The following is a 14229-nucleotide window of genomic DNA, read 5'->3' as shown; positions in this document are numbered from 1 at the left end:
AAGAGCAAAGGGCGCCAGTGGCGAATTTGCCAATCTTGGTGTTCTCTGGCAAATGCAAAACATCCTGCATGGTGTTGGGCTGTAAGCACAACCCCCACCTGTGGATGTCGGGCCCTCATACCACCCTCATGGAGTCTGTTTCTGACCATTTGAGCAGCCACATGCACATCTGTGGCCCACTGGAGGTCATTTTGCAGGGCTCTGGCAGTGCTCCTCCTGTCCCGCCTTGCACAAAGGCGGAGGTAGCGGTCCTGATGCTGGGTTGTTGCCCTCCTACAGCCTCCTCCATGTCTCCTGATGTACTGGCCTGTCTCCTGGTAGCGCCTCTATGCTCTGGACACTATGCTGACAGACACACAGCAAACCTTCTTTCCACAGCTCGCATTGATGTGCCATCCTGGATGAGCTGCACTACCTAAGCCACTTGTTTGGGTTGTAGACTCTGTCTCGTGCTACCACAAGAGTGAAAGCACTGTCAACATTCAAAAGTGACCAAACCATCAGCCAGAAAGCATAGGAACTGAGAAGTGGTCTGTGGTCACCACCTGCAGAACCATTCCTTTATTGGGGATGTCTTGCTAACTGCCTCTGCTTTCCACCTGTTGTCTATTCCAGTTGCACAATAGCATGTGAAATTGATTGTCAGTCAGTGTTGCTACTTAAGTGGACAGTTTGATTTCACAGAAGTGTGATTGACTTGGAGTTACATTGTGTTGTTTAAGTGTTCCCTTTATTTTTTTGAGCAGTGTAGTATGCCAAATGTAGATCTCTATATATTTACATCATTCACCTCTCCTCAGATATTATTACTATGCAAAAGAAGAAAAGTGTCCTAGTTTTATCTTTGAGTAGCATGTTCATGAAGATTTTAATAATGTTGTCATTTACCGGAGGTCCATCCATCCCAGCCAGTCCTGGTATTCCTGGTTTTCCTGGTGGACCCTTTGAGAAGAAAGTGTGGGGAGATATTCAGAAAGCTGGGTCAAAAAATCTTCACTGTGGCAATGGATTAAGTGACACAGTCCTATCAGTTCTCATATCTCTTCTATCAAATACATGACTGCGTATATGCTGACATAACGGGAACACAGCTGCACATTTTCTTCTAAACTACAGAAACAAAATCAGCAACAAAATGTAATCCTCTCCTACCATACAGCTGAAATAAAGAAATCTTGGAGAATTATTAGGTGGAAATGCTGCAAAATCAGATTGATCTTGGTGCTTAAAACAAAATTCTGTGCACATTAGATCCCAGTGATAGAAATCTGATGCCTGCTGCTACAGCGACCCTGAAAATTGGGATTTTCAGCCTAGTTCTGATTCTACGCCTTAGCTGGACACTCCTTAATTCTAACTCACCTTTTCTCCTGGAAGCCCAATGGGGCCCTGAGGACCAGGCAAGCCCTAGGGGAGAAAAACCAAAGACAGTGGAGAAATGAGTTTTTATTATTATTATTATTATTATTATTATTATTATTATTATTATTATTATTATTATTATTATTATTATTATTATTATTATTATTATTATTATTATTATTATTATTATTATTATTACTATTTTGTAGGGGTAAGGCATACTTAATGTTTTCAGAGCTCTGGGACTATCCAGGAAATGTCATTTCAGTTCAAATATATCTATACCCTGCAAGGACAAATTCTTCATGGAACACCCCCCCACAATATTTGGTACAGAAATTTGCAGAGCATTGATTAATTTCTTTCTCTGATGAAATAGTTTTCACTGCAGAGGCAATGTAGTTCATTTTGCTATAGCAATTTGGGTGTCTTGAATCAGTTTATATGAGAAAAAAGAGAAAGTTACTTTCAGCCATCCCTCCCAGGGTTGCCTGAAGATTTTCGGGGTTGGATGGCTTCTCGACTGTCTTTTTTTAAAAAAAAAAAAATCTGGGCATGGGAAGTGAACTCAATTGCCTACTTCTGGTATGTGATGTAAAACTGGAAGATTTGTACTACGCAAATTTTCACTAAGCATTCTAAGAACCGAAATCAGGGGTGTCACATTGGCAACCCACAACCCGGATGCGTTACGTGCAGGCCATGCCCACCTCAGCTCCGTGAAGGGGAAAAACATCATGAAACATCACATGACGGCAACGTGACACCCGTGACCTAAATGATGCCTGCTACATATCATTTACCAAAAGAGGAGGCAAGTGATGCCTCCCCCCAAATTATTTCTCTCCTCTGATGAGTGCTTCCTGCTTCCTCTAAACCACTAACCAGTTTTTTTGCAAGTGACCCGGAGTAAATGCTTTCGGATTGCCTGAAATTCTCTCAAACCTAGCCAATCCAGAAGTCCTTTTGCATACAAGGAGTCCTCATTCAGTGACTGTTCAAAGTTCTGATGGCACTGAATGAGGAGTCTTACAATGGTTCCTTATAATTGTAACTGACACAGTGTCTCCTTGGTCACATCAGGTACTTGGTACCTGGCTCAGAGTTATGATGTTGCAGTATCCTGTGGTCTAACGATCACCACTGACAAACAAAATCTATGAGGAAGCTGGCAGGAAATGGCAAAAGGTAACAAGTGACACTGTGTCTAATAAACACAGGGTATTTTTTCTAGTGATGGAACTGCTGTTGTTAAGTTGGTGCAGTCATGTAATGTTCATGCTTTACAAACATCTTGCTTAGTGATGGAGTTGCTGGTCCTAATTATTAAATGCCATCATTAAGTGAGGACTATCTGTACACCAAGGACATTCCAAGCTAGTCATCTTCAGTCCTTGGTGCAGGCAATCCTATAACATTTGTTGAAGGTATGTAGCTCAAAAGCACTTAGTCCAGGACAGCAGGAGAAAGCTCCTTAGCTTTTCAGGTTTTTTTTTGAAGAAGACTTATTTTAGTCTTCTCCCATTGGATGAGTTCTGGAGAGATGGCAGAAATGGGTTCTTGAAGGGCAGCAAGAGAAGACAACATGGTTTCCTCATTGGTTCTTAGATGCAAGTGAATGATATTGTTTCTTTTGGCAATTCTGAGGGAGTGTTTCACTTCCATGATCAAAAAAGTGAAGCACTCTTCAAAGAACTGCACAGCACTAGCCTCTCTCTTAATGCTCCATTTTTTTAAAAAGCTTTCCATGCTAAGTTTCATGATCAAACACAGAAATATGGATCTATTTGGATGGCATAATTAAAATTAACTAGGTGCATTTTACCCTGCATTTATATAGATGAAACAAGTAACATGAATATTCAATGTGCTGATCTGCATCCCTCTCACAGTCAGATGAAGTTAGCACTTTGATATTTTCCGAACTGTTTTTATATTATACCTGTCCTCACTTTATGAAACCAGATGCTAATAAACTTCACAGTCAGAATCAAATTAGATACCAGTGGGAACTGTCCTCCTGGGGTTAATAATAGCCCACATGGAGATTGGAGAATATTAACAATATAATACTGATTGAAAAAAAGATTAACCCACACATTTCACAAAAGTAACAAAAATCTTTCTAATGCATGTAATACTCTCCTCCCTTGGGTTTTTTTAACAGACTCACCAGCAAATGACCTGCTCATGTTTATCCCACCCGCTACATCCCAGCCTTCCACATGTACATACAAACAAAATACACACGTGAGATCCTGGGTTTCCTTGTTGCCCAGGTGGGCCTGGTTCACCTGGAATACCCTGAAGATAGAGAACCCTGGAGTCAGTCAACATTCAGTGCATATACATACTTACTTATGTCATAATGGAAGTGACAACAACAGCTGTGACACAATGACTAAAATTACTAAGGTGGAAAGGGCAGAGACTTGAAGAATGAAACAGGATCCAGTTTCTAAAGCTTTTGGGAAACCAGTACTGTGATGCTAAGGTATTGTGTCTTACTCCTTAATTCTTCATTGGGGTATAGGGTTTGTTTGCAGTACATTTCCTAGGATTAAAAGTTTGGCTGTGAATCATTAGAAGTAGGATGGTATAAACAAAAACCAAACTCTATTTTCTATGTGAATATAGACTGCACATATATATTTGTTGTGGAAACTAACGTTCATGATTCATTATGGAAGAGTATAATTGAAAAAGCATTAATATTTATTTTCATTTTATTCCACGGTAATTATTAAACCTTCCCATCAGGCTTAGAATGGGGTTGGCCAAGCTGTCGGCCAACTGCCCCTCCCATAAGGATATATTAGAGATTCCTCCCATCTAATCCATTGTTCAATTCAAATTTTCTTTGATTGGTTCTCCCACACACAAAATTTAGTCCTGTTTGATTTTGTTCTGGGTCTTAATAATGGAGAGATGGACAAACATACTGACAGAATCTTGAAACCCGTTACATAATTTCTTCCCTGTATTTTTTGTTGCACTGAAAAAATAAATATGAGAAAACATAAAGCCAGATGTGCTTATCACAGGTCTAAAGTTTAGAAGTATATTGTTTTTAGGATATTTCAAAAACATGTATGCTTATTACAATCTACTGCATTTTTTATTTTTCTTCACCATATCCTTTTGTTTCTCCTTTGATTAAAATAAAAGGGAAGAAAAATCAGTTTTAACATTTCAAATATTCTGGTCACTTGGCAAATCCAGCAAAAGATTTAAATTGCTGAAGGAACAAACATAACTTCATCTTCAGAACAAATGACAGTACTTAAAATGTCCTTTCAAGGACACCGAAAACAAAAGAGAAACCCATCATTATAAAATTGATTGTCTTGATTTTAAGTAGAATAGCTTTGTACTGGAAAAGAATTGGATGATATGAGCAAAACATGGCTGTAGGAAGATTCTATTTAATTGAAAACTAATTTATGCTAATTGTTATAGCAACCAGTTAATATCTAGTAGTATTTAAAACATATAATTTTCCATTATAACTTGGAATATTTAAATTATATCTTTTTTCTTCGTGAATTAAAGTGCCATGCTTTTTTTTAAAATCCACCCTATATATGCCATAATTGTCACATCACATTTCCACTGTGTTATGAATACAGCCACTTCCCTCATATTTCTACAAGATGCACATATATACAGTAAAAGAAGATAAGATGAGCTACATTCTTCAATTAAAGCAATTTATTAAAAAAATTAACATTGGATTAGGACAGTAACATTCTTGCCAAACTGGAACTCCATCTGTGTTATATCTTGTCACCTTTAAATGAAAATTTAGTCCTTCCCCCTACTTAATCAAACTTTAATGGCTGGTTTGAAGATTGATATCTTCTCAGGTTCTGCTCTAGAAGAAACTTCTCACAAGATTCTTAGATTGAACTAGGCAATCCATGACCTGTCATGTCATCATTTCAGACGTATTTCTTTACATAAACAGAGAAACAGAATGACCAAGGACAAAAAAGTAGTGGGAGTAGGAGCAACTTCTTACTTCTTATAGGATTGACCATGGCTCATTATGCTCCAGTCTACTTGGCCTCTGGAGGACTACAGCAGGATCAGTTTACTTAATATGTGGTGTGGTGATGTGGCAGTGTTGCCACCTCTAATTTGCCAATTTTCATTCTCACAGAAGCCAGGAGTCACGAGTTTTGGATTCATCCTGCATGTTGGCCCATTTGAGGCATCTTGGTTCAAAAATGATTGCCCCTATGATGCATGGCATGCCTCACCCAGTTAAAGGTTACACGCATGAGAGATTTAGTAGTCTATAGATTAGATCAACACATAGTATTACAGCAGGAAATCAAAGTAGATACTATTTTGGTGTTTAACATTCATATATTATAAATGCACTGATGATGTTGCCTAGTTGGGTAATAAAACATCTGCAAGCAAACTATGCTCAGAGAGCACCAAGGACTCTACAATTCAACTCTGAGCAACATATATTCTCTTCTATTGTGAATACATCATCCTCGCTTGCTAGACAGGCTTAATTGCTCACTCCATATTTTTGAAAAAGATATGCTCTTTATTAAATGTTTTAAAAATTTAGGTAGGCCAGATGAAAAAGCTGTGAACCAAGGCAGAGAGTAGAAATTGCTAATATCTTCACCCACCAGTCTCAGATTCAAACTTGGCAGACTACATAAAAGGGATTTGGTTAGAAATGACCAAGAAATTCTACAGAAATGGCCATTTGTTGACCATTTCAGTAGAAATAAATTCATTCAATTGTTTGCTTCATTTTTGTATTAAATTATTCTTTTCTTTTTCTCAGTGTACTATTACATCAAATGTAATGATTTTGCTTCTCTGTACAAGCTATACAATTGTGTGCAATTCAGCCTTCATTCATAGTTTAGCCACTATTTAAATTTGCTTCTTTGAAATTTTTATTTCACAGGAGTTCTGGGATCAATAACTTTCTGACAAAAAATATTTGTAGAAAACCAACACCATCTTATTGCTTGCCTGGAATACTATGTTGTCTTTCATACTCTATTTTCTAACAAAGCAGTATATATTTCCTATAAAATAGAGTGGAGTGAAGTGGAATGGAGTGGAGTGGAATTTTACTTTATGTTTTATTTTAATTCTTTTAAATCCTATGAGATATATAACTCTACTATGAAATGGGTAAAGGGAAGGATAAAACCTCTATTTTTTTGTACTTTTTATCTTTTAGACATTAGAAAGACAGTGTAGGATATGAGGACCCCATATCTCTTATATCAGGGGTGTCAAACTTGATTTCCTTGAGGGCCGCATCAGGGTTGTATTTGACCTCGGGGGTGGGGGTGGGGGGTAGAGGGCATGGCCACCTCAATGTCACTCTTGTCAGGGGCGCCAGTGATGAGCTGAGAGCTCTGCCAACGAAAACAGGCTCTTGAGCTCCGCTTTTTGTTGCGATGATTTCCTGCAATCCCCTGCCAGCGAAAATGGAGCTCAGGAGGGCCGCAGGCAGCCCTCCCCAGCTCCATTTTCGTTGCCAGAGGCACTGCAGGCCAATCCTTTGCTGTTTCCAGGGAAGCCCCATGGGCCAAATCTAAGCACCTCAAGGGCCAGATCTAGCCCCCAGGCCTTGAAATTGACACTCCTGTCTTATACACTAGGTTGAAAGAAAGGATGTCAGATGAGGCACACCTCAGAAGATAGATAGTGACAGCAGACAATACCAAAACTTTGACCCCAAACAGAGGCAAGGTCTGAAGATATAGAAGGTTGCAAAGAATTGAGGTGTGGAGACCTTCAGCCTTCTACCACATGTACTCGGCCATTTCTAGCCTTATAACTTAACAATGTTCCTCACTTCCCTAAATCTCATTTGTTATTCATATCTCTCTACTATACACAAACAACCCTTTTACCATATACTAAGGAAAGTCTCCATTCCTTATGTTTACCTACCATGTTGCCCTTATGTCCAGGAACACCATCAATACCAGTAATACCCTATGAGAGATAAACAACAAGATCAGGAAAAGCAAAGGGAGATATTTTTTTTTGTACAGAACAATATCAAATGGAACTATTTTCTAAGTCCAAATTGGAAAACTAAAATTTTAACCCTAATTATTCTGTCTCTATTTTGGAAAATATGAAGGGATAGATAGAACTGCATGACATCTACTTTGGCAAATTGAGTTCTGACTCTTAGTTCCTTCACAGTTATTAATGTTGTCTATTTCCAAATCTAGCTCTGGCTTTACGAACATTTCTTCATAATTTCCCCCTCTCTTCCATGCTTTACCTTAATGATATATATTATGACAGTACTGAAATTATATATAAAAGTAAAGCTTGAAAACTAAACGAATAGGTAAATTGTGTCTGATACTTATTCAGATACATTTTTTTACATCATGGTTAAAAGTTGTCATATGAAAGAGTGGAAAATAAGGATGAGGAGGTGTCTGCCATATACTCTTAATATACTATTATTAAAAGATCAGACATGTAGGTTCACAATTTACACTAGTCTATATTAGCTAGATTCAGGTCTTGAGTTAAATGAAATGTGTGTCCTTTGGTATTAGCTTTGAATACTATGCAAATTCAGGAATTTGTCATTTATTCAATAAATAAACTAGAATGTTAACACAAAAATGAAATGAAGTATAGTTTAATGTGATGGATAATTCTAAATCATATGATTTGTTTAGGGTTTTTTGTATGCTATGCAAACCCATCTACATGCATTACTACTTTACCAATGTATATGAATCAGACCAACAATGGTTCAATGAAAATATATCTTAGTGTAACATATGGACCCAGACAATATATGTACTCAGAGCTTTCACCATTACATACTGCAATATTATAAACAGAACTCAAAACCTAATTGCAAATTCAAAAACTAAGAGATCAAAAGTTAAACATTATGTTCAGATTAAATCCCAAAACTTTAAGAGAACTTAGACTTATAAACATTTTTCCTGTTAAAATTTGTCCCATTCCTTGAACCTATTGCCTGCTCAATCCCTGCTCAAACCTTCTCATGAACAAAAGGGAACATGGAAGGAAATTCATACCGTCTGTCCGAAAGAACCAGGATTACCTCGCGAGCCTGGCAAACCACGTACACCCTAGGAGAAAAGATGGTTATATTAGAAGACTTTGAGGAACATTATTCAATGAAACACACTTTCCAGAAACTTGGTTCCATTGAAGAAGAAAGCATGAGAGCCGTACACCTGTTACTACCCCATTAAAATGGCTTAGAGTGATGGATCTCAGAAAGCCCAATGTATTTATTCCTAGTAGGTAGACAGATACTCACAGCTTCCCCAGGCTGTCCTCTGGGCCCTTGAACACCTTCAGAGCCCTTTGAAAACAAGGAGGAAATGAGAAACTGAGGTATTAGATTAGAATCTTTCCACCCACCTACCCCTCCAGGTATGGTACATTCATACTGGATACCAAATGAGTAAACACCTAAGGCTGCTTTGAGAAATCCATCAGAGAAAATTCAGTTGTAAGTGGGAAATATAATCACTACTTTTTAATCCAGAATGCCTAGCATTCTTTCTATATTTCTAGGAAGATATTTTGAGTGCTTTATGATTACTGCAATATCTGTACCTAACTCAAAGATAAAGGTTGGCATTACATTTCCAAAGGGCCACTGCTAGTTAAAATATTGTATGGTTGTAGTTCTTGTTTAATTTTTATCCTGCCTTTAATATTTTTTATCAATAACTCAAGGCAGCAAACGTATCTAATACTCTTTCTCCCAGGGGTAGGATTCTACTGGTTCGGACTGGTTTGGGCAAACCAGATGTTAAGATTTCATCTGGTCCACTGAACTGGTATTTCAACTGACCGGCTGTCCCTGTCCACCCTGCCACTCCCCTCCCAGGAGTCTCCACATGGCCGATTTTCAATTAAGTTAAGCGCAGGGTCTGCCTGGAGGCTCTGGGAAGTCAAAAAACAGGCCTTCAGGAAGTCCAGAAATGGGCATATTTCCGTCTTCTGGAGGGCTTCCAAAGCCTATGGGAGGCTCTTTTCGCCCTTCCTGAGGCCTGCGGGAAGCCTCCAAACCCTTGGGAGGGTGAAAAATGGCCCTCCCAGAGGTTCTGGGAGGCCACACCCCCATGGCCATGCCCACCCAGCAACAGGGCAGCGAACTGGTTGCTGGGATTTTTGAATCCCACCCCTGCTTTTTCTTCATATTTTCCCCACAACAGCAACCCTTTCAGGTGCATTATGCTGAGAGAGTGTGTGACTGGCCTAAAGTCACCCAGCTGGATTTCATGCCTAAGGCAGGACTATCAACAATTCTCCAGTTTTAGTGAGGATTGAATATAGCTATCTTAAAATACACTTAAGTGCATTCGTCTGAAACATTTACATCTGTCTGTATGTTTCTTTTTATAAATTGAAGAAATACAAAAAACTATAGAATCAGGAGAAAAAAAGATTTAAAAAGGTAAGCTTATTATAATGATTAAAATAAACTACAGTAACTGTTCCCAAAAACTAACAAAAGATCCATATAACTATAGATAGCAATATTATCATTTTCAGAATACAAAGCAAAAATAGATAGGAAACATGTATCCTTGATCCATTCCTTAAAACCAGAAATTTTAAATATTTTTAAGTTATATAAAGGTATCATCTAGATGGGACCAACATTCTTCATAAGAATTCTTCAGATATATTGTTAATATTTTCAACTTACTATTTAATTACTTATTAAAATGACTTGTTAGTTTCCAAGCTGTGCATCACTTAAGAATCTCATATTTGCAGACACTTCATTAATACATATTTCAATTATATACATTCCAACAAATGTTAGTGGTGAGCCATATACAACATGCTATCCTATCTCTCAAATCTTTAAAAACGTTAGAAGCAATCTGATTTAGTGTTGATTCTTTGTTTGGCCCAAGCATTACAACAGAGTATTTCTCCCTTTATTTTTGAATGTGGTTTATTCCATAACATCAATTTATCAAGTGAGTTGGAATAAGAACTTAACTATTTACTTATTAATGACCAAATGCACCTAATAGCTTTCAATGCTGAACACCAATATACAGTACTTATTAACAATACCTGGACTCCAAAACATGCCAAGATTTCAATAATGTTATATGCTTGTCCTCAAAGTAGGCCCAAAGAGATGAATAATCATAAAAACCCTCATTCCAAAAAAAATATTTAAACTAAAGCTGATTGATACAGTATAGTTGAAAATCTGGAGTTTGAAGCTGCTTTTATGGTAACCTCAGTTTGGCCAAGGATAGTCATGAAGCTTTAGCCATCCATAGAAAAATGTTCTTATTATCTTCTCTGTATAAAATAGTAATTAACATTGGAGTCTTTCTTAAAATATGTATTAATTTCAATGTAATATTCGTTTTAGGACAATCTTGCCTCAAAGACTTAATGCACTGGTTTTAACCATCAACAGAAACTATCTACATATTTAGATATATTCAGCTCAAGATACTAGGATGTACTTCAAAAAAAGATATAAACCTAAGTATTTGGAGTTGGTATGAATTGCAAAATTTTAATCTATTACAATCATCTAGAGGCATAGTAGTTCCCAAATAAGTTATCCTCCAATTAATAGTGTAACCAGTAAAAACATATTGTTTATGAGTTCAATAAACATAACAACATCACATAATTATCAAGAATAGTCATAATAACATCAGCATATATAAACAATTTATATTCTATTTCAAGTGCCATTACATCCTTAATATTTTCAGACTACTTAATAAAAGAAGAATTTAAGTATAAACATTTATTTGTTTTCAACACTTCTTTCATTGTAATGTAGACTATTGTCCCAAGGACCTGTCCGCTAATGACTGTCTACTTTCAAAATCAGAAGTCTGATAGCACTTTTCCAGAATGATAAATTCCTAAGAACAGTCCTTTTCATCACATACATCCTGGTTAAATTGTTTGTAGGATTGAAATTATGATGAGGTGGAAAAGGGGAAAGGAAGGGGAAGAAAGAATGATTATGCAGTCAGATGGGAATACTTCAATTATCAACTATAATTTATTTTAAAACATAGTGTTTGTTGAGACTTTTTCGATGTACAACAAAACAATAGCCATATCTCTAAAAGTTTTACAAGAAAAAGGTTCTACACTATTCTACAAGACAATGTTCCCCTTACCTAAAAGTTCACCCCCACTTTCAATCTATGGTTACTGAGCTTGGCTGTTTTATTGCTGATGTCTCATTAACAAACTACTTAACATCATCAGTGTTAGTAAGACAATCACACTGACGCAATCCTGAATATCAGAAAAGGGAAACAGAGCAGCTATACAATGTCTTGCAACAAAATAGATACCCATGCAAACTTCATCAAAAAGTGACTGACCCCTTAACCCAATACAGCACAGCTAACACAAGCCATGAAAAATACAACACTGCCATACATCAAAAACATCTTAGAAACCACCAACCGACTATTGCAACCACATGCAATAATCATACAGTAGTTCAGAAACCATCCCAAACCCTCCAAAATATCCTAAGTAAATCAAAAGACCCAGAAACCCCAGGCAAACAGAAGTTATCTACAACATAATATTGTAAGGACCAAAGGGACCAAATTAGCAATCAGAAGACATGATGAAAACTCCTTAATTTCGCAACACATCAACAGTCTTAACCATAGTTTTAACTGGGAACCTGTGAGCATTCTAGATCAAGACAAGTTTAAAAGTGCTAGAGAATTCCTGGAAGCCTGGTACTCAAGACAAATAAGCCACCAAGAGGCACACAGAGATCCATATCTACATACTCTTCAAAAGAGACAATCAAAAAGCCAAAAAGGAAACCAAAAGACCTAACTTACCATGTTACAGAGCCCCTGATTATGACATTGAACATGTAAACAAGTTAAATTCACTACTAACATAGGCAACATCCTGCCCACAGGCTTTTATCTTTCTTGGTGACCTCAATCTACCTTATATTAACTGGACCCTAAACGAATGTAAAACTGAACCCATACATGCAACCTTCTACAATGCTGTAAAAAATCTGGGACTAGAACAACTAGTAACCAACAACACTAGACTTAACAACTGCCTCGATCTCATCTTCTGCAATAGTTTGAATTCAATTTACAGAATACAAATTAAAGAACCCTTTTCCAACAGTGACCACAACATGATTGACTTTTGTCTCAACATACGTCCACACAAAAATCATCATAACAATGGGATCCCCAATTATAACTTATAATTTAATTTATAATAATTTTTATAAATTAAAAAGGCAATTATGATCTTATAGACAACAATCTCTCATCCCTTGATTGGCAACCTCTATTCACTGGATGCAATACTGCTGAAGACCATTACAATATATTTTTACTTGAGTCATCAAAATATATATACCAATAAAAACTCCCAAAATCAGAAAAAACAGATTACCCATAACAATAAGGAAACTTCAATCCAAAAAAAGATCACTTTGGTGGAAAAACAAATCTGGTCACGTTGCCAACTTCAAAAGCCGATACAAAAATTTATGCCACCAGATAAAGACTGAATGCACCAATTATCACATTAAACAAGAGGAAAACCTTCTACGCACCAATTCTACCCACGCTTTTTACAATTTTGTAAACAACAAACTAAAAGACTCAAGGTACATCCCACTCCTGATAGGACCTAATGGCAAAGACTGCAACAACGACACCATTAAAGCCAACCTCTTTAACACATTCTTTGGCTCAGTATTTGTAAACAGCAATGGATCATGCCCAATATTTCCTAGTCGAACCACAGACAACTACAATGATCTAATACATAGTGATTTTACAGAAGACAATGTTGAAAAAGCACTACGCAATCTAAAACTATCTCTATCTATTGGACCGGACGGAATATGTGCCTACTTCTTAAAAAAGCTATCCACTGCCACAGCCAAACCTCTAAGCATAATCTTTGAAAAATCTTTCAGGACCAGCTCCTTGCCAAACCTATGGTGACAATTAATGGTCATCTCCATCTTCAAAAAGGGAGACCCCAGCCTAGTTGAAAAATACAGACCAATCTCTTTATGCTGCATCACCTATAAAGTCATGGAATCAATTATTAACCAATCCATTATCCTCCACTTAGAGACAAACAACCTACTCTCTAATAAACAATTTGGTTTCAGAAAAAAACTATCCTGTAATCTGCAACTCTTACACTGCAAAAACATATGGACTACATAATTTGATCAGGGAAAAGCAACAGACACAATCTACATAGACTTCTGTAAAGCCTTTGATTCAGTGGTACATGACAAACTACTCCTGAAACTAAAATCTTATGGTATCTCTGGACACCTGCATAACTGGATAGAAGCATTCCTGTCAAACAGACAACAAATGGTCAAAATTGGGAGCATCCTTATCAAATTCTGTACCTGTCAACAGTGGTGTCCCCCAAGGCAGTGTTCTAGGACCAACTCTCTTCATACTCTACATAAATGACCTCTGTGATCAAATTAAGAGCAACTGCATTCTCTTCGCTGATGATGTAAAGCTATTCAACTCCACAGACAATACTGCTACCCTTCAAAAAGACCTCGACTATGTATCAGAATGGTCAAACAAATGGCAACTTCAAATTTTTTTTTTTATTTTTATTTGTCACTTACAAGATAATAGGTATAAGTAAAAATATAGTTATGAATACATGGATACATATAAGAAAAATTAAAAATATATGAAAGAAACAATAGGACAGGGACGGTGGCACATTGGTGCTCTTATGCATGCCCCCTACAGACCTCTTAGGAAAGGGGTGAGGTCAATAGTAGACAGTCTAAGGTTAAAGTTTTTGGGG

General features: G+C 37.0%; 1 protein-coding gene across 5 annotated transcripts in view; it reads right to left on the bottom strand.

The window, feature by feature from the left end:
* COL5A3 (collagen type V alpha 3 chain) overlaps positions 1 to 14229 on the bottom strand; it is a 139282-nt gene that overhangs the window by 59515 nt on the left and 65538 nt on the right. For all 5 annotated transcript variants that reach the window (XM_026713776.2, XM_087925506.1, XM_087925505.1 and 2 more), the window contains 6 exons: positions 8681 to 8725; positions 8433 to 8486; positions 7306 to 7350; positions 3613 to 3666; positions 1363 to 1407; positions 889 to 942 (listed from right to left, as the gene is read on the bottom strand). In XM_026713776.2, the coding sequence (XP_026569561.1) occupies positions 889 to 942; positions 1363 to 1407; positions 3613 to 3666; positions 7306 to 7350; positions 8433 to 8486; positions 8681 to 8725 (297 nt within the window). The remainder of the gene's footprint in view (positions 1 to 888; positions 943 to 1362; positions 1408 to 3612; positions 3667 to 7305; positions 7351 to 8432; positions 8487 to 8680; positions 8726 to 14229) is intronic.

This window comes from Pseudonaja textilis, chromosome 2 (assembly GCF_049901715.1).
Source record: "Pseudonaja textilis isolate UNSWEBS1 chromosome 2, rPseTex1.2, whole genome shotgun sequence".
Classification (NCBI taxonomy): Eukaryota; Metazoa; Chordata; class Lepidosauria; order Squamata; family Elapidae; genus Pseudonaja; species Pseudonaja textilis.
The sequence above is the reverse complement of the archived record's forward strand: the minus strand, read 5'-3'. Positions and strand labels throughout refer to the sequence as shown.